The sequence below is a fragment of the Oncorhynchus gorbuscha genome, linkage group LG17, assembly GCF_021184085.1.
Source record: "Oncorhynchus gorbuscha isolate QuinsamMale2020 ecotype Even-year linkage group LG17, OgorEven_v1.0, whole genome shotgun sequence".
NCBI classification, from domain to species: domain Eukaryota; kingdom Metazoa; phylum Chordata; class Actinopteri; order Salmoniformes; family Salmonidae; genus Oncorhynchus; species Oncorhynchus gorbuscha.
Genome location: NC_060189.1, coordinates 23,999,827 through 24,020,605, shown reverse-complemented (window position 1 = coordinate 24,020,605; position 20,779 = coordinate 23,999,827). Strand labels below are relative to the sequence as shown.

At 41.1% G+C, this 20,779-nt stretch overlaps 2 protein-coding genes across 6 annotated transcripts in view; one reads left to right on the top strand and one right to left on the bottom strand.

Moving 5' to 3' along the window:
• Positions 1 to 180: 180 nt before the first annotated feature.
• LOC124001354 (rRNA-processing protein FCF1 homolog) lies at positions 181 to 3,210 on the bottom strand. The gene is made up of 8 exons (XM_046308090.1): positions 3,116 to 3,210; positions 2,801 to 2,865; positions 2,483 to 2,554; positions 1,231 to 1,379; positions 1,064 to 1,136; positions 850 to 937; positions 636 to 730; positions 181 to 495 (listed from the first exon to the last, which is right to left on the bottom strand). Exons 1-8 carry the CDS (start codon positions 3,116 to 3,118, stop codon positions 447 to 449), a joined length of 594 nt encoding a protein of 197 aa, XP_046164046.1. The 5' UTR covers positions 3,119 to 3,210; the 3' UTR covers positions 181 to 446.
• LOC124001353 (apoptosis-resistant E3 ubiquitin protein ligase 1-like) overlaps positions 3,205 to 20,779 on the top strand; it is a 44,268-nt gene continuing 26,693 nt past the window's right edge. The window contains exons 1-5 of one of the 5 annotated variants that reach the window (XM_046308088.1): positions 3,205 to 3,272; positions 7,216 to 7,275; positions 9,508 to 9,721; positions 10,249 to 10,417; positions 16,668 to 16,888. In XM_046308088.1, the coding sequence (XP_046164044.1) occupies positions 9,574 to 9,721; positions 10,249 to 10,417; positions 16,668 to 16,888 (538 nt within the window). In that variant the 5' untranslated portion in view covers positions 3,205 to 3,272; positions 7,216 to 7,275; positions 9,508 to 9,573. Of the gene's footprint in view, positions 3,670 to 7,215; positions 7,276 to 9,444; positions 9,722 to 10,248; positions 10,418 to 16,667; positions 16,889 to 20,779 lie in introns of those variants that run through there. The other 4 variants (XM_046308087.1, XM_046308089.1, XM_046308086.1 and 1 more) reach the window with 4 other exon arrangements.

Sequence of the window (20,779 nt, the reverse complement as noted above, 5' to 3'; positions counted from 1 at the left end):
TTACCTTGTCAACGCGTGGATTCGATTTGCAACCTTTCGGTTACTAGTCCAACGCTCTAACCACTAGGTAGCCTATGAAATGCAGCACAATTTAAAGGTTTATAATAAATGCACTCTCCATGACTAATGACGTATAGCCTACCTCTTCACACTACGATATAAAAAATACTGGATACATTCGACTATTCTTCCATTAATTTATTTCAATTTTCACACCTTGACAAGAATGCATTTGTACTTTTTTGGAACAAAGTGAAAAACAGTTTCGGAATAGTAAGAAATACACCAGTCATTAAATTTGCAAAATTATTGCTCTGTCATACATTTCTGCTAAAAATGTAGAGCATAAACTCAAGTCCTTTAACAATATACAATAAGCAGGTAAACAAATCAAAAACTTCTCGAAAAAAGCCACAGTCCAACTTTTAAATTCCATCAACTGAATATTAGAATCTTGGAGCACCATAGTCATCAGGCATTCGTTCAATGTTGAACCTGTGAAAAATATTAGTTAGACATGGTTTAAAGATCATGGTATAAGACATTTTATATGAGTGAGAGATAAACTAGCTATAAAACACAGTGATAACCACAAATGACCAATTGAACACTGATAATCTGATGTTAATTCTGACCTATGGTTGGAGATGTACATGATGGGTACTCCTGGGATCTTTCTGATCCTTCTCTTAAGGTCCCTGTCCACAGTTGCCAGGATGTAGCACTTGTGCTGTGAAAGATACATGATTGAATTGGTGTTCTTCTCTGGTATAAAACCACAGTGCTCTAATGACTAAAGAGTTTCCCTAATGTAATACATTGTCAATTTAGTAGATTAAACTACATTACCTGGGTTACCCTTTGAACTAAGCAGTCATCAGCGTATGTTCCTTTGTGGGTGCATGGCAGTCGTTCGAACCGAGGATCCTTGGCTATCCTACAGAGGCAGAAAATGCATCCGTCATATACCTTGGAACGTTGATAATACCCTCAGAACGTGTGTGTGTATGCGTTTGAATGTCTGTAGTGTATCTGGATGTTGGTCTTCACAACAGCTAGTTACCTCAGAGCTACTCTATACTTCATCCCCAGTTTCTCTATCTCAGCCATTACACAGTCTGTGATGCATGGGATACCTTGAACAAGCAAAAGTATAATTTAAAAATACACCGGTTATTCCTTAGTTACATTAACTGAGTTCACGCTGAATAAACTTTGCCAGATACTCACACTTGGCATACAGGCAGTCCATCATTGACTGAACTATGTCCAGTTTAGCCTTGATGGAGAAGTTAATGAAATTGGTGTCGACCAGGATGTGATAAGGGGGACCAAGCTGAGTGTTGTACTGGAAGAACAGGCACGATGGATATTTTGGACTGCAGGTAGGAAAATAAATGTGTGAACACACAGTAAGAAGGTATTGACCTATAATCAATAATTTGTCCATAATATACTGAATATTAGTTAAGAGTTATGGGTGCATTTGCTTGTTCTGATATTTGTGAAGTAGTCTGGGTACCAGTCTTTTTAGCTAACATTCCACTCCTTGCATTTGCCAAAGAGACTGGCCTTTCGGCATCCATTGCTCAAAGTAGCTAGAGAGAACTCCGCAATGAGAGAAATAATAAGGAAAATATTAGCCTACAAGATTCTATCGAGCTGTGTTTTCTTCAGCTACATCCCATTAATGAGAGAAAAGAAACGCAAAACTGGCACCTGTCGTCATTCATCGCACATATGCTGATCACCATGACTTGGGAGGACAGACAGGCTACTTTAGAAAATAATTCAAACTCACTGACAACGTAAAATGACCCACCAATCATAGCCACCAGAGCATCTGACACTCACAAATCATATTTCTTCCTAAAAACGTATTCATAACCTAGGCTCGCCTTCAAATCTTGGCTGTAGTCCATCAAAAAGTAGGCATATGCTACATTATACATAATGTTAAACTATAGTAAGCTAGGACTAATCCATAGGATAGCATACAAATGGTGGATTAATAGCTCAGCCAGTGAATTAACTTTAATTTACACATCTTCACTGTTCCCTTCTTGCGCAATTGATGCATCTCCACACCACACAATAACTTCTCGTGTGATGAAATCACATTGGCTGGTGGCAAAAATGAAATGAACGGGAATCCTCTATTCTCCATGTGCCTAATGTTTATGTTTACAAGGAAATGTATTACACCATAATGCCCAATGTTCTAATGTTTACAATCAAATGTATGAATTAAGTTAGAATGTTTTCCCAAGTGTAATTTGTACAAACGTGATTGGATGATAGCTGTGAGAGTTCTCAAATCAGGATAAAAATTCTCTGATCTCCTCGGGCTCATTAACGATAGAATGTTCCTATTTGATGATTGCTGAAAGGCCAGTCTCTTTGACAAATGAAAGGAGTGGCAAGGAGTATATTCTAATAGCTGAACAGAGATGGCAACCAGCGTACTTGTGAAGCTACTTACACTTCTTTTTCCTTTATTTCTGATGGATCCTTTTTCTTTGTCACTTGTACTTTGGCACGATCCTTCTCGTTTCTAAAGAAACCCAAGAGTCAATACCATGAGGACTCAACTGGAATTTATCATGATAAAGTATGTATTAGTCAAACTAAAGAAATTAGTGAGTCTAAGGAAGCTAGCTATCTGATATTTCTGACAATCCATGCCAACTTGTTAGCTTGACGTTTAGCTAATCCACAATATTGGCATGGTTTATCAGTCAAACTAGACCGTGTGAATGATTCATATTCGTGCTAGCTAACATCATTGGCAGAGACTCACATTCTCTGATCTTTCAAGCTTATCATTCTCTTCATTGAAGCAAACTTCTTTGTCTTCCGTTTCCCCTAAAGTAAACATATGGAAATACAAGTCAGAAGTAAAGAATAGCGTTTGCTAAGTTTATGCAAAAATGCACACTTCAGTTAGCTCCAGTCAAGTGACTACTGTTAGCTAGCTAAGCTAGCAGAGCAAAAAAAGGTATACGAACTCCCATCAATTGAAATAGATTTTAAATTATTCCAACTGCCGAATCAAGAACCACGGTCTATACTTAATTGATGGCCTTGTATTTTGCTAAATTAGCGTACGACTTACCATGTTTTGTTTTTAAAAATACAACAGCTGACTTGTATAACTGCCTACAGCCCTCGTGTGACTGTGTCTAAACGTCATCAACAATCGACGTTTGTTTCCCTGCGCATCTCGGCTTCCGGTTGCCGCTAGCTAGTTAAATATAATAAATACATTCAAGGTAGGACTGTTATTCTTAAAATTAAAATGGATTTATCTGATGTATTTGAACGTAGCTATGCGTGAGCGGTGAATTATTCCATGTTTTGAAACACTGAATTTGGCTTTGGAATACCACATTTCGATTTTGAGTTGACATTGACGGCTTAACGTACGTCGTAGGTAGCTAACGTAGGCTACAGTATTAGCAACAAGCTAGCTAGTTAGTCTGTACTTGTCCTGAAGGAATTTATGTTGTAGCTAGCTGACTATAATCCCTGCCAGTGTGCATAGCCTAAAACACATGAATCACGTTGGTTGTCGATATTGATGTATTATCTAAACACATATGGAGTATTGAGCTAACGTCAGTTAGCTGCTGCTGTCTCATTAATTGATCGACTTTCCCAACCAGCCAGGTAACGTATCACGTACACCCAAGGAGCCAGCATTTAGCATCACTTAAACTTTCTTCATTTTACAGCGTTCCTGGAGTTATCAGGTCTGTGATCTGCTGCCCAACAACCTCCTTATTGATAGAGAGCTTCCGTGACCTAGTTGTCATTCATTAGGGGTCATATGCAAAGCAAGTTTAATTTCACCCTTGAAGGTTTCCCCATCGGAAAAATAGCTCAAAGAAACTAAGGGGATGTGTGGGAGGCAACGCAATGGGCGTGTCTGCAAAAACAAAGAGAGGGTAGCCATTTATTAAATCAGGATGATAGTTGGAATAGGCTGCATCAGTACAACAGAATGAATAATAGCTAAACACGTCATATATATATATATATATATATATATATATATATATATATATATATATATATATATACACACACACATACACACAAAGGTAGCTCAACATTGACGAAAGCAAGCTAACAAAGGCAGTTGTCAAACACCATGCAAATAAATCACACTGACCAAGGACTTCAACACCAAATGGAAAGACGACAAACTTAGTAAATAAATCATCCACGTGAAAATAATAGGAAAAGTCTATATTAGCACATAACATCTCCCAAGCGGTATGAACATTGATTAAGTGCAGGTGTGCTTACTTAATGGTGTAGGGAAGGAAGTACCACCCCACAGGGTTGACTGGAAGCGGGTGGGGAATTTGCTACAGCCGCCCCAAATGTGGAACATACTTTAACGCAAAACAAATACAGCCTAGTGGGTGAGGGGCTGTGTGGAAAGGGCTAATCCCCCCCCCCCCCAAAAAAAATCAGTGCTACCATCCATGACCTCTATACCAGGTGGTGTCAGAGGACGGCCCTAAAAAGACTTCAGCCACCCTAGTCATAGACTGTTCTCTCAACTACCGCACGGCAAGTGGTACCGGAGCGCTAAGTCTAGGTCCAAGAGGCATCTAAACAGCTTCTACCCCCAAGTCATAAGACTCCAGAACATCTAATCAAATGGCTATCCAGACCATTTGCATTCCCCCCCTCTTTTACGCTGCTGCTACTCTGTTATCTGTGCATAGTCACTTTAATAACTCTACCAACATGTAACCTCAATTTCCTTGACTAACCAGTGCCCCTGCACATTGAATCTGTAACGGTACCCCATGTATATAGCCTCGCTATTTATATTTTACTGCTGCTCTTTAATTATTTGTTGCTTTTATTTCTTTTTTTTTTAGGGAAAACAGCATTGTTGGTTATCTAAATTTCATTAGATTTAGCAGATGCTCTTATCCAGAGCGATTTAATGTATTCACGGTAAGGTAGATAGGTGGGACAACCACATGTCACAGTACATTTTCCTCAATAAACTAGCTATCAGCAAAGTCAGAGCTAGAAGGGGGGATCATGGAACAAAAGTATAAAGCGCAACAAAGTGTTGGTCCCAAGTTTCATGAGCTGAAATTAAAGATCACGGAAATTTTCCATATGCACAAAAGGCTTAACTCAAATATTCTACAAAAATTTGTTTACATCCCTGTTAGTGAGCATTTCTTCTTTGCCAAGATAATCCATCCACCTGACTGGTGTGGCATATCAAAAAGCCGATTAAACAGCATGATCATTACACAGGTGCACCTTGTGCTGTGGACAGTAAAAGGCCACTAAAATATGCAGTTTTGTCACAACACAATGCCACAGGTGTAAAGTTGAGGGAGTGTGCAATTGGCATGCTGACTGCAGGAATTTCCACCTGATCTGTTGCCATAGAATTTCATGTTTATGTCTCTACCATAAGCTGCCTCCAACATAATTTTAGAGCATTTGGCAGTACGCCCAACCGGCCTCAACTGCAGACCACGTGTATGGCATTGTTTGGGTGAGCGGTTTGCCGATGTCAACATTGTGAACAGAGTGCTCAATGGTGGCTTTGGGGTTATGGTGTGGGCAGGAATTTTTTTTTAAATACATTTGATTTGAACCTATGGCAATTTGAATACACAGATACCGGGACGGGATCCTGAGGCCCATTGTCATGCCATTCATCCGCCACCCTCACCTCATGTTTCAGCATAATACACAGCCCCATGCCTCAAGGACTTGTACACAATTCCTGGAAGCTGAACATTTCCCAGTTCTTCCATGGCCTGCATCATCATCAGACATGTCACCCATTCAGCATGTTTGGAATGCTCTGGATTGGCAGCCTGTTCCAGTTCAGTAGATTACAGCCTAATGAATTTATTTAAATTCACTGATTTCCTTAAGAACTAACTCAGTAAAATCGTAGACATTTTCGCTTTTATACTTTTGTTCAGTATAGTTCACAAAAGGCAAAAAGGAGAGGGGTGCTGTGTCATTATTTAAGATGCTCTGAAGAGAGAGGGTTTCAAAAGATGGGGGAAGCTAGTTCCATCATTAGGGTGCCAGGACGGAGAAGAGCTTGGACTGGTCCGAATTGAGCTGCCCTCCTGTTTGGATGGGAGGGCCAAGAGACCAGAGGTGGCAGAACAGAGTACTCATGTTGGGGTGTCGGGTTTGAGCATAACCTGAATTTCGAGAAGGGCAATTCCTCTTGCTGCTCCATAAGCAAGTGCCATGCGAGCATCGACTGGAAGCCAGTGTAGTATGCGGAGGAGCGGGGTGACATGGAAGAACTTGAGACAGTTGAACACCTGGTAGGCTACAGCGTTCTAGATAAATGGCAGGGGTTTGATAGCACACGCGGGTCGCCCAGCCAACAGTGAGTTGCACAAGTCCAGATGGAAGACAAGTGTCTGGATTAGGACCTGCGCCGCTTCCTCAAGCCACTTCCTGTGTGAGGTAGGGTTGTACTCTACGGATGTCATGGAGCATGAAGCTGCAGGAGCGAGTTCCTGCTGTGATGTGTGCAGAGAACGACGGTGTTGTCCAGGGTTCTTTGCACTCTGCTATGGGGACACAGTGGAGTTGTCAATTGTGATGGAGAAGTTGTTTAGGCAGGCCTTCCCCGGGAGAAAGAGGAGCTCCGTCGTGTCGAGGTTGAGCTTGAGGTAGTGGCAAGTCAGTTAAGAACAAATTCTGGGCCAATTGTGGGCTGCTCTATGGGACTCCCAATCATGCCCTGTTGTGATACAGCCTGGAATCGAACCAGGGTCTGTGGTGACACCTCTAGCAATGAGATGCAGTGCCTTAGACCGCTGCGCCACTCGGGAGCCAATGACTTTTGGTGTCCATTACAGGAAAGCCCCATACAAACCGCCACCGTAGATTTTTAAATGAACCTGTTCATGGAGATACTTACTTAGTTTTTGAGTCACTTTTAAAAGTATCTTAGAAATGTCAGTTTCCAGTGGCAAGTGGTTCTACAAAAGCCAGCAAACCACATCTAGCATTTCCCAGCATCTTTGCAGGAACTAGACATTTCTATGCAACGCAGCCACGTGTAGAAGTAGATGACGGTGCATCACAGTTCGACCAAAACAAAGATCTACACGCATGCAAGAGGAAGATCTTACTCTGTACAAAAAAAAAAACTTTATTTAATATTTTTCTGAATTTATGTTTTTTTTGTAGAACCACCTGCAACTGGTATCCCTCCCATCTTGGCTGGGGGTAGCTGGCTGGCGGCGCATGGTAGGTGTAGGGGGCCTGGTAAGGCTGAGCTGGTTGTTGGACTTGGGCCTGGCAAGGCTGGACTGGTAGCTGGCCCGGGTAAAGCTTAGCTGGTTGGTAGTCCCCTCCCCCATTGCGTTACCAACCCAGGTTTCGGCACCATGAAAAATAGGTAAAATAAACTAAGGGATGTGTGGGAGGCAATGCAAATGGGTGTGTCTGCAAGAACACAAAGAGGGTAACCTTTTGACCTTTTATTGAACTATGATGACAGTTGGATGGTTTCTGGGAATCAAATAAGGAATATGCTACATCAGCACAACACATAAGTATTACTCCTATCACCACAGATGTGTACAAAGAACTGTGATAATATAACGTTAGTATAATGGCTAAGGCAAGCTAACAAAGGCTGTGGTCAAACAAAAGACAAACAAAATCACACTGACCAAGGAAGTCAACACCAAAAGGAAAGAGGACAAACTTAGTAACTCATCCACATAACATATCTTCCAAACACATCACACTACCAGTCCATGAGGTATCAACATTGATTACTTCTTCAATGAGGGTAAGGGTGGTTGGCATCTAATAAATGTTGCATTACTGCCACCTACTAGACTGGAGTACAACTCCCATATACTTTGCTTGGGAAAAAAACAAAAAATCACTACACACAAACTTTTTTTTTAAATACCACACTACTCCACTATTTAAATCTATTTAGTCCTACTTCAGACCAACAACCTGAAAGGATGGGACACCATCACTTAACACAACATGTAACTCTTCTGATGTCAAGTCTTGCACACCCAAATACCTCTGCAGCTGCCACCACAACCTCAATTGTCTGCAAATGACCTTCCATCCCTGCAGTACAGTTGATAACCATTGCTATTAATGCTACAAATCCAGTCTTACTGAAACATCTATCACTTGTTATCCTATCCCTCTGTACTGGTACAGATCTACTACTGACACCACTCCAGGATCCCTCCCCCTACTTTCTTCACTGACGCAGCATATGACAACTTCTGCACTACTCTATCCCTAGAAACCTCAACCTGCCTCTCGCACAGGACATTTCTGATCCCCAGGCCCATGGGCACCCCTACAATTGCCACATACCACTACTTTCCCCATTTCTACACAGTCCTTTGTCTAATGCCCTTCTGCACACCTAGGAACCTCCCTCCTACACACTGCTGCCACATGCCCATAAGCTTGACACCTGCAACAACGTAATGTAGTCGGCACAAAACCTCGTACAGTTTAACTTACATATCCTAACATCACTTTGTCTGGCAAAGACTCAAACAAAACTCAAAAGAACAGACAACGACTTCTGTTTCACCATTCACACCACCCTGTCTGCGTCGCACCGAACAACGAGCATCACAAACACCGGAATCTTCCCCTTCAGTTAGGTAACTTTTACATTTACTGCTATTCCAGTAATCACTTTTTTTTTCTCGCCTGCTCCCTCTGCCCAGCAGAAACACAAACAATTATCACAAGACCACTTCTGGTTACCCTCACTGACTCCACAGCACCCACCTTGAAACCACAAATGGATCAGCCAAAAGGCAAGGGTGCACATTTTCCAAATACTTCACTCCTACTGTCACAGACTAATCTTTATCCTGACCTCAACACTGATTAGTTACCGGTGTGCCTACTTAAAAAGTGTGGGGGAAGGAAATAACGTCCCTGCAGGAAGTGTGGGTGACTGGTGGTTGGTGGGGAGTCTGGAAATGGGTGGGGAATTTTGTACACCAATCATTAGGGGTGCTGTAGCAAATATGTATCTTGTGGGGATGTTGTTCTTGTAGACAATCTATGTCTATGGGTGTTGCCAATGCATTTATTCTATGTTTTTGTCGCTGTGGACTTTGGTGTTCTTTAGTTTAGATTATGAGATAAAAGTAATGAGAAATTTTAAGAACCTTGCCAGTTCATGCATATGTCATCTGGATTACATGTCCTATCCCATCATTCAACACTCCTCCAGTGTGAGATATTAACATTCATGCATGCCTTCTCTGGCTATGCTGCTACTGCATAATGAAAGCACCTGAGTTGCTAGATGAGCATGGTCACAACTTTTTAGTTGTCTCAGTCATTGTTTAGGCTTACCTGTCATGAGCTGCCTGACTTAAACCTGTGATGTTTTTGTTGTTTTTGCTATAGCTCTTTACCAGTGAAGAAGCTGGAGAATGAACATGATTTGCAACTTTTTATTTTATCGTGCAGTATTTTGGACCTGGCTCAGCCTTTGTGGGGAGCAGAAGAGTCTGAGTCAGAGCTGAAGATGGTCTGATGGACCTCCGCTTTTTGCTGACTTTCCTCTTCTGCTCAGTCTCGTGGATCTTCTTCTGGGAAGTGCGCTGGAAGAAAGGCAAAGAAAGTCAGATTGAAGAATGGATTCAAGGCCACAGTCTCTCCGAATACAAACACTTATTTGAAGGTCAGTTGACAAAATATCAGCAACTTGATTTGATCCAGCGTTTATGAATGACATGGAACAGTGTCAGTTTGGTATCTCTGAACTATTGCTGATGTAAAGAAGCCAGAGGCTAATGTGATTGCAACCAAACACAGTAACATCTTCATTGATTTATTCTGTAGTTGATTCACAGCATCCCAGTTCTTTTACAACAAGGGGAATTGATCATCTTTGAATTTACTCATCCATTGGAGTTTGTACAAAAGCCTACACAGTTAAAGGATATTTTCTTGAATGTTCAGCCAATGATTTAGCTCATTATCTGCCGTTGAAGAGGTAGAGGTCTTGGTTTTAGGTTAGTGTAATTTCCCAAAGCTCATGATGTTGTGGTTTTAGTGATTTAGGGCCTGCCTGTTTGCAGGTAGGAGTATATTCTTATCTTGGCCTCAATCTGGTGTTGTTGAGGTGAATTAATTTATGATAAGGTAGACTAGATCCTTCTCTGCTCTGGCTGATTTGTCTGTGTCTGTCTTTGCCTGTGTGTGGAGATGTGGAGACTCTGGAGGAGCTGAGCCTGAGTATTCTGACTCGTCTGGAGTACGTGGTGAGAGAGAAGCGGCGCTGGAGGGACATCGCAGAGGCTCATATCCAGCTGCTGCGAGACTTTGCCTTCCAGGAGTGGCTCTGCTCTCAGAGCCTTGAGCACTACTATCATACGTAAGCATACCACCACCATGTTGTCAGTGCCACTACACAAGCATGCAACTAATTATCACCAGCATAGCACTACCTACCTCTCACCTGTCATGGGCAGATTCAAACCCATCACATAAACACAATTAACATTACTAAAGATTCTGCATGACTTTTTTTTCCATTTGAGTCATTAAGCAGATGCTCTTATCCAGAGAGACTTACAGTTAGTGCACTAACATCTTACTGAATTCACTCATTTTGTGAAACACTGAGGTCCATCTTTCACTTTCTGTCTTTCTCTGAGAGATAGAATAACATCCTTAGAAGATATGTGTTTTTATGTCCACTTGGGGGCAGCATCCCCATTCATGGCTGGCTGCACTTGGTGACATTAAGCTCAGTGGCTGCAGTGTTTCCGAGCAGCATTTCCCAAACTCGGTCCCGGGGGGCCCCCCTGGGTGCACATTTTAGTTTTTGCCCTATCACTACACAGCTGATTTAAACAATCAAAGCTTGATGATGAGTTGGTTATTTGAATCAGCTGTGTAGTGCTAGGGCAAAAACCAAAACGTGCACCTAGGGGTTAGGCCCTATGGAAACCATATTTCCATGAGATCAAATTGTGATCTCATGGATGGTCAGTCATTGCGTCCATAGCTCTGTCTATGAATTTGAGACTGGTTACATTTCTCCTGCCCCATCCTTCAGCTTTTTACCGAAACGGGGCGGGGAGTCGGCTTTGTTATTGTTTCAACTGCTGAATGCCGCTTTAAGGTGTTGTTACACATACAATATGGTAGATGTTATGCAATGCTGCGGATATGGGGGTAGCTCTCAGTGGACGGAGTAGCAGACCCTTTTTTCTGTCTAATTTTTGAATAAATATCGGTTTTCAGTTGCATCACATTCGGACATTTCATTGTGATCCATGGGCTAGTCATACGAATGGGATTGTTAACCGACCTCCTCTGCATATTACTGTAGTACAGTATGAGTTCACCTCTGTCTGAGCAGTGACACTCACTCCCTACCTGAAGTAATTGTGAACATGAGCAGCTGGGGGTTATAGTGGTCACTATACTTTGTTTCTTGTAGCTACAGCATCTGTCAACTATGGGAAGCTTTTGTTCCTTGAGTAGATTACCCATTTACCATTTTATACATCTGTCAGTGGAGGAAGCCATTTCATCATGACTCAATACATACAACACTATTTTACTTTAGTGTTTATATGACACTTAAAGGGGCAATCTGCGAGAGCTACGTGCATCTTTTGACATATCAATTCATGATATATACTATATTTGATTATTGAAGAATATACAGTGGCAAGAAAAAGTATGTGAACACTTTGGAAATAACTGGATTTCTGCATAAATTGGTCATAAAATGATATCTGATCTTCATCTAGGTCACAACAATAGACAAACACAGTCTGCTTAAACAAATAACACACAAACAATTATAATTTGTCATGTCTATTGAACACACCGTGTAAACATTCACAGTGCACGGTGGGAAAATGATGTGATTTAATAACTGGTTGACCCTCCTTTGGCAGCAACAACCTCAACCAAATGTTTTCTGGAGTTGCGGATCAGACTTGCGCAACGGTCAAGAGGAATGGTCCATTCCTCCTTACAAAACTGTTTCAGTTCAGCAATATTCTTAGGATGTCTGGTGTGAACCGCTCGAGGTCCTGCCACTGGATATTAAGTCAGGTCGAGGTCAGGACTGACTGGGCCACTCCAGAAGGCATATTTTCTTCTGTTGAAGTCCTTCGGTTGTTGATTTACTTCTGCGTTTTGGGTCGTTGTCTTGTTGCATCACCCAACTTCTGTTGAGCTTCAACTGGCGGACATATAGCCTTACATTCTCCTGCAAAATGTCTTGATAAACTTGAGAATTCATTTTTCCGTCGATGATAGCAAGCTGTCCAGGCCCTGAGGCATCAAAGCAGCCCCAAACCATGATGCTTCCTCCACCATACTTTACAGCTGGGATGAGGTTTTGATGTTGGTGTGCTGTGCCATTTTTTGTAGTTTCATCTGTCTACAGAATATTTTGCTAGTAGCGCTGTGGAACATCCAGGTTGCACTTTTGCAAACTTCCGACGTGCAGCAATGGGGCGGCAGGTAGCCTAGTAGTTAGAGCGTTGGACTAGTAGCCAAAAGGTTGCAAGATCGAATCGCCGAGTTGACAAGGTAAAAATATGTCATTCTGCCCCTGAACAAGGCAGTTAACCCACTGTTCATTGAAAATAATAATTTGTCCTTCCATGAACACCATTCTTGTTTAGTGTTTTACATGTCGTATACTCATCAACAGAGATGTTAGCATGTTCCAGAGATTTCTTTAGCTGACACTCTAGGATTCTTCTTAACCTCATTGAGCTGTGCTCTTTTGCAGTCATCTTTGCAGGACAGACACTAGTAGCAACAGTGCTGGACTTTCTCCATTTATAGACAATTTGTCTTATCGTGGACTGATGAACATCAAGGCTTTTAGAGATACTTTTGTAACCCTTTCCAGCTTCATGCAAGACAACAATTCTTAATCTTAGGTCTTCTGAGATCTATTTTGTTCGAGGCATGGTTCACATTAGGTAATGCTGCTTGTGAACAGTAAACTCACATTTTGTGAGTGTTTTCTATAGGTCAAGGCAGCTCTAACCAACACCTCCAATCTCATCTCATTGATTGGACTCCAGGTTAGCTGACTCCTGACTCCAATTAGCTTTTAGAGAAGTTATTAGTCTAGGGGTTCACATACTTTTTCCAACCTACACTGTGAATGTTTAAGTGATGTATTAAGTAAGGATTTCACTGTTGTATTTGGGGCACGTGACAAATAAACTTCGATTTGAATATAGAAAAACAAGAAAAATACAATCATTTGTGTGTTATTAGTTTAAGCTCACTATGTTTGTCTATTGTTGTGACTTAGATGAAGATCAGATCAAATTTGACGACCAATTTATACCGAAATCCAGGTAATTCCAAAGGGTTCACATACTTTTTCTTGTCACTGTAATTTATAAACAAATCCCTAATGGGCAATTTTCTTACCCCATCAGAACCCAAAATATAAACTTGTTTTACTCCTTTGTTTTCAAACAAAGTAATTGTAAACAAACACTGTATAGCCTCAAAACATGGTTAAAACTGTAATCTCATGGATGGTCAGTCCTTGCATCCATAGCTCTGTCTATGAATTTGAGAGTCGCTACATTTCTCCAGCCCCATCCTTCAGCAATTAACACTATTTAGACTTCATCACTGGAGGTGTCCCTGCCTCAGACCTGGATGTGCATGAGATGTGTATCTGGCCATAGGGCCATTACAATGTCTGTGAGTACTCCTGCACTTCAGCTCTGCTATAAGCGCACTATGTCCCTTGACATGTCCGTCTTCCAGGAGTCTGTTTGCCCTGCCCTACAAGCTGACTGTCATGAGTCTGATATCCCTGATGAGATAGATGGTTGACCTGTATAACAGCACTCTAAGGAACACCTTAAACAGCCTTGCCCTTGAAAAACTATCCTTCCAAATATCCTTCCAACAGTTCTCCCTGTGGTTCACAGAGGAGCTGCTTAGCATGAAGACCCATGGCCACAAGCGAGAGTGTCTGTGGAGAAGTGCTGGCCTATTTGTCCATCTACTGGTCTATAAAGACTACCAGGCTTGTTATTTAAAAGCATTTAAAGCAGCCCACTCCACCTTCTAGTCTGACAACGACCGAGGAAATCATAGGACTTTGTTTTCCACCATCAGTCGTCATCTCCATCCTACAGACTCTGGCCCTCCGACAGCAAGTACTGAAAAATGGAACAGATTTTCTGAGTTCTTCAAGGCTAAAATCAACACCATCCGAGAGAACATTGTATCCTCCAACTCTAACCCCACTCTGACTCCTCCTTCTTTTGGACCTTAGTACTGCTTTCGACACAGTTGATCACACATTCTTCTGCAGCGCCTCAGAGAGCACACTGCAATCTGTGGGACTGCCCTAAACTCGAATCAATTCGCCGAATACAACAGGGAAAAGCTTATTTACAAGCCCTTAATTAAGGATTGCACCGTTTATTTTAATTTTTGCCTAAAATTATATACCCAAATCTAACTGCCTGTAGCTCAGGACCTGAAGCAAGGTGGCAGACATAGCAGAAGTTCAAACTGTAGAACCCAGTTCCTACATTTTAATATAAAAATAGATTTTATTTGACAAAACTATGCTACATTTTAACTCTGGGACCCTCAGAATGACAAATCAGAGCAAGATTGCTGAATTTAAGTACGTTATTTATCTTCAGAGGTGAATGTATCAACCAGTTGCCATGATTAAAGTTTTTGTTGTTGTTGTGCACTCTCCTCAAACAATAGCATGGTATTCTTCTCACTGTAATAGCTACTGTAAATTGGACAGTGCAGTTCGATTAACAATAATTTAAGCTTTCTCCCCATATAAGACATGTCTATGTCCTGGGAAATGTTCTTGTTAATTAGAACATCATGTTAATCACATTAGTGCATGTTAGCTCAACCGTCCCATGGGGGGACACCGATCCCCAACAGTGCAGAGTTTAAAAAAAGTTTGCTGAACTAAAGGAAAAATTGTAACACAATAAAATAGCAATAATGAGGGTATATAGAAGGGGTACCGGTACTGTCACTGTGTGGACAACGTTGTCGATACATTAATGAAGCCAGTGACTGATGTGGTATAGTCTTCAATGCCATTGGATGCATCCCGGAATGTATTCCAGAAACAGTCCTGTAGCTTAGCATCTGCTTCATCAGACCACTTCTGTATTGACCACGCCAATGCTACTTCCTGTTTGAGTGTTTGCAGGAATCAGGAGGATATAGTTATTGTCAGATTTGCCTAATGGAGGGTGAGTTGCACATGTGACATGGGTTTTAGGTTTCCTGCATTAAAGTTCTCGGCACAGCCTCTGGATAAGCATTTTCTTGTTTGCTTATGGCCTTATACAGCTCGCTGAGTGCTGTCTTAGTGCCAGCATCGGTTTGTGGTGGTAAATAGACAGCTATGAAGAATATAGATGAAAACTCTCTTGGTAAATAGTGGGGTCTACAGCTTATTATGAGACACTCTAATTCAGGCGAGCAAAACCATGAGAAATCCTTAATATTTCGAGATTGCGCACCAGCTGTTATCAAAGAGACACACTACCCCTCCTGATCTTACGGAGCTCATCCAATTTATTCTCCAGTGATTACACGTTTAGCAGTAAAACGGAGGGTAAAGGCGGATTATCTACTCGCCAGCGCAGACTCGCCAGCCATCTGGCTCTTCGACCTTTGTAACGGCGTCTCCTCTTCATATAAATGACAGGGATTTGGGCCTAGTCCAGGAGGAGCAGTATATCATTTGTGTCTGACTCATTAATTAAAAAATCCTAGTCCAGTTCGAGGTGAGTAATCGCAGTACTGATGTTCAGAAGCTCTTTTCGGTCATAATAAACGATGGTGGAATAATTATGTACAAAAAAAGAAGAAAACTACAAAAAAACACACAAAATAGCACAATTGGTCAGGAGCCCGTAAAACTGCAGCCAACCCATTTGGTACCATTCTCTATGGTTTACCTCCTACATCTCTAACCACAAGTAGTGCCCCACCCTTGGTGAGGCAAGATCAGTGGAGTCCACCATAACCTGTGGTGTCCCACAGGGGTCGATGCTAGGACCCATTCTCTTCCTGCTATGGCCGTCCAGGCCCACCCATGGCTGCGCCTCTTCCCAGTCATCTGAAATCCTTAGATTAGGGGCTAATAAATGTATTTCAATTGACTGATTTCCTTATATGAACTGGAACTCAGTGTAATCATTGAAATTGTTGCATGTTGAGTTTATATTTTTGTTCAATATATATTTATAGTTTAGTTTTTCTATTTAAATTTTTATTTTATGCACTTTGAGATTATTCCTGGATAATGAAAAGTGCTTTACAAATGTAATAAATTATTATTATTATTTACTTGCCCCTTAAAGGCTTAATGTAAATGTAACCTAGTAGATCATGTTAAGTGCAGAACAGGGTGATAGATCAATATTTGCTTTGCATGCATGATAAAGTACACAATATTTAAATCAATAACAGACTACAACCCAGCTTTAAAATCAGGTTCTTCTTGTTCAGTCGTTCTGTGTATTATCCTGTTTGAGACTGTGGCCATGCTAGAGGTGAATGAATACAATTGACTGTTTTTTCTCTGTGTTTGATCATATTGCACTGTGGTCCAACTGAAGACTGAAGACCTTGGGTTGTATGACTCTGGATGATCTAGCCCAGTTTGACAGCCAGTTGCAGCTCTCTCTTGCTGCGTGGGGATACTACTACGAAGACTACATCAAGCTGTCCACGGGCGTCAAGGTTCTCCAGGCCTCTAGGGGGAGCCGCGACCAGGACTACGAGATCCAACTCGTGCACAGCCTTGCTGAAAGGCGCCTGAATGAGAAGTGGTCTATCGGTGAGTGCAATGCGTCTGCCATGGATTAAGAGTTATTTTAGACACTGGCTGTAGAAGATACTGATGCGTTGCAAGTGTATCCATAAGAACAAAGCAGGAAGTAAAAGCAGGAATTGTACCCTTCAATATGTGCTACACATCAGTTAACATCATTTGAATGAACAGTCTACATTACCATGGAAATTATTGCGTGCTACCTATGATAGGTATCTTCTCTGATGCCAAGAATAGCTTAAGTCCTATTTCTGGAAAAACTTCTCCAGTGAAATTGCCAAAGTTAGTTCCAAGCCTGTTATATTCATTATATTTCTATTTGTGTTGCTGCTGCGTTGAAGACTTGTTTGTTGCTACTTTCTTCAAGGAGTAACAACGTTTCATGAATGTTGTTAATAGTGATGGGTATATTATTTTTGACTTTATCGTATCGTCGTTAAGATACAATATCGCAATATAATGTTAGTGCCAGTTGGATGTGCCTGCACCAAGACTCCAGTATTTTTCCTTCATAGCTTGTTCTCTTATCTTTTTAAATATGCACAAATTTGTTTTCAGCACTTTTATTTCCATGACTGATCAAAACTAGTTTTCTCATGGCTCTCTCTTGTCCCTCTGCAACAGACATGTGGTGAGCAATATGTCTGGAACATCGATTCACAATTAAATTCACTGTATCGAATCGCAACACATATAGAATCGTGAGAACCACAATAAATATCGTATCGGCACCTAAGTATGGTGATAGTACTTCAGTCAGCTGTTCGTTATGACAGTTATTTTATTTTCATGGTGGTCTTCATCCTAACCATCGGTTACACGGTTATATGGTAATTATGCCGGCCCTAATTGCAAGGACCTAGCATTGAACTTTTTATTAAGCAATAGCCACACAGATGAACAAAACTAGTTGTTGTAAAGGAGAAGTTGACTGTTACTACAGGGCCATATTAAGACAGTTAAGACATAATGTGAAAGAAAGTAGCCTAGGCCTATGTTGTTACATTACAATTCTCATGTACAATTTCTTAGCCTATCCTAATTTACATACTGTAGTACACACCGATTCTCATTGGCTTGTACACTCCCAATAAGCAAATAGCTATGCTACCTATGATAGGTATCTTCTCTGATGCCAATAATAGCCTAAGTCCTATTTCTGGAAAAGCTTGATTTGGCTTTGTGGTGTGACGCATCGGTGAATACACAGATTGTCCACACACTACTGTGCTTGGCTAGTGCAGGACAACATGGACCAATTAGACTTTCGGATTAATGTCCTGGATGCAGAGTCCAACATGGGTATGTGTTCTAGTTTCAAAGGTTTATTATCTACAGGTATATCAGAAAGCAAAAGTGAAATCAAAAAGGTAAATCCTCCAAGCCTGTGAGAATGAAGGGCGTAGGCAGTGCTCTAAATAAATAAAAAATCACTTAAAATGTCAAATCTAGGAGCACCAGAAGATATATATATTTTTGAATTAATTGAGATATAGCATATTGGGTGTATATGAATTCTTGCTACTTGTTACATGTTGGCTCTAGAAACATATTTAACCAGGTAAAGACATTTGTTTATTATAAAAAGCTAAAATGTTGATAATTACAGTCATTTGTGTAATATTAGGTTTCTACATTGTGCAAAAGCACTATCTATTGAAGCGCATTACATCGAAAATTCTAAACTGTCTCTTTAAGGTCGTCAAGTTTGTGAGTGATGACATGCAAGTGATCAGTCATTCATTCATTGCTATGATCATTGATCTTATAAAGAAGCTATCCCTTTTCGCTTCTTTCTTTGCCTCCAAATGTTTAGATATACTGATAAAGTAACCAGGTTGTTATTTAGCTAGCTAATGAGGTAACATGACTGAACAAGGTGTAAACAAATGCTGGTTTTGGAATGACCTGTGACATGGTTTATGAACAGGGCCTAAAAACTAACTTTTTGGTCCAACAGCCACTGTGGCAGGTAGATTTAAAAACAATCTACCAGCCAATACATGTATTCTCCCTAATAACACCAAAAGCCACAACAAAAACATTTTCTCGGTTTTGTTTTTCCAGATTTCGAAATTCCACCAGTTCTTTTTTCAGATTTCACTCTCAAAATCACACTTATTTTAAACAAATTTTAAACGTAAAATTGGATGTTCTAAGTCTGAAGTAAAACTTTTTGATTGGGTTTTATTATGCCACAAGCATCTGTATAGACTTGTAGCATCATACTTTGAATTGTTAAAGAGTTCATTCTGGCACTCCAATTAAGTGATCTGTAGAGAATATATCATTTGAATTGCACAACCATTTTAACCATATCAGGAGACCACTTTTGAGGTCTAAGGAAGAAAATAAAAACATAGTTTCCCTTTCATTTCAATTGAACTCAAGAGACTGGTGTTTGGCTGGCGGTGTTTCTGTACTGCATGCTCAATAGCAGAGTTTGATAGAAAAAAAATAGCATCCGATTGATACAAATCATAATTATATCATATAATTTTGCCAGGTAAGCCTGCCTCCATTTAATATGGAAAGTTTTATGTTAAAGCCTTTATAAATGACTGTTTTGGCATGTGGTACACATTTGGCGCCGACAGAGAAGGCTGCCTCGCTTCGCGTTCCTAGGAAACTATGCAGTATTTGTTTTTTTACGTGTTATTTCTTAAATTGGTACCCCAGGTCATCTTAGGTTTTATTACATACAGTCGGGAGGAACTACTGGATATAAGAGCAACGTCAACTCACCATCATTACGACCAGGAATACGACTTTCCCGAAGTGGATCCTGTGTTTTGCCCAGGACAATGGATCGGATCCCAGCCGGCGAACCAAAACAACAACGCTGTAAAAGGGGCAGACGAAGCGGTCTTCTGGTCAGGCTCCGGGGACGGGCACATCGCGCACTGCTCCCGAACATACTACTCGCCAATGTCCAGTCTCCTGACAACAAGATAGATTAAATCCGAGCACGGGTAGCATTCCAGAGAGACATAAGAGACTGTAACGTTCTTTGCTTCACGGAAACATGGCTCACTCGAGACACACTATCGGAGTCGGTACAGCCAACTGGTTTCTTCACGCATCGCGCCGTCAGAAACAAGCATCTTTCTGGTAAGAAGAGGGGGGGGGGGTATGCCTTATGATTAACGTGACGTGGTGTGATCATAACAACATAAAGGAACTCAAGCCCTTCTGTTCACCTGACTTAGAATTCCTCACAATCAAATGTCGACCGCATTATCTACCAAGAGAATTATCTTCGATTATAATCACAGCCACATATATTCCCCCCCAAGCAGACACATCGATGGCCCTGAACTAACTTTATTTTACTCTATGTAAACTGGAAATCACATATCCTGAGGCTGCATTCATTGTAGCTGGTGATTTTAACAAGGCTAATCTGAAAACAAAACTCCCTAAATTCTATCAGCATATCGATTGTTCTACCAGGGTTGGTAAAACTCAGGATCATTGTTATTATATCTTCCGCGACGCATATAAGGCCCACCCCCGTCCTCCTTTCGGAAAAGCTGAAACAGCTAAAACAGAAAGCTCAGGTCTGTTTTCAACGCTGGTCCAACCAATCTGATTCCATGCTTCAAGATTGCTTCGATCACGTGGATTGGGATATGTTCCACATTGCATCAAACAACAACATTGATGAATACGCTGATTCGGTGAGCGAGTTTATAAGCAAGTGCATCATCGATGTCGTACCCAGAGCAACTATTAAAACATTCCCAAACCAGAAACCGTGGATTGATGGCAGCATTCGTGCAAAACTGAAAGCGCGAACCACTGCTTTTAACCAGGGCAAGGTGACCAGAAACATGACCGAGTACAAACACTGTAGCTGTTCCCTCCGCGACGCAATCAAACAAGCTAGGCGTCAGT

Coding starts and splice junctions, on each gene's coding strand:
- LOC124001354 (XM_046308090.1), bottom strand. Junction 2,555..2,800: donor AGCTTGAAAGATCAGAGAAT/GTGAGTCTCTGC, acceptor GGGTTTCTTTAG/AAACGAGAAGGATCGTGCCA. Junction 1,380..2,482: donor GAAATAAAGGAAAAAGAAGT/GTAAGTAGCTTC, acceptor TCCTACCTGCAG/TCCAAAATATCCATCGTGCC.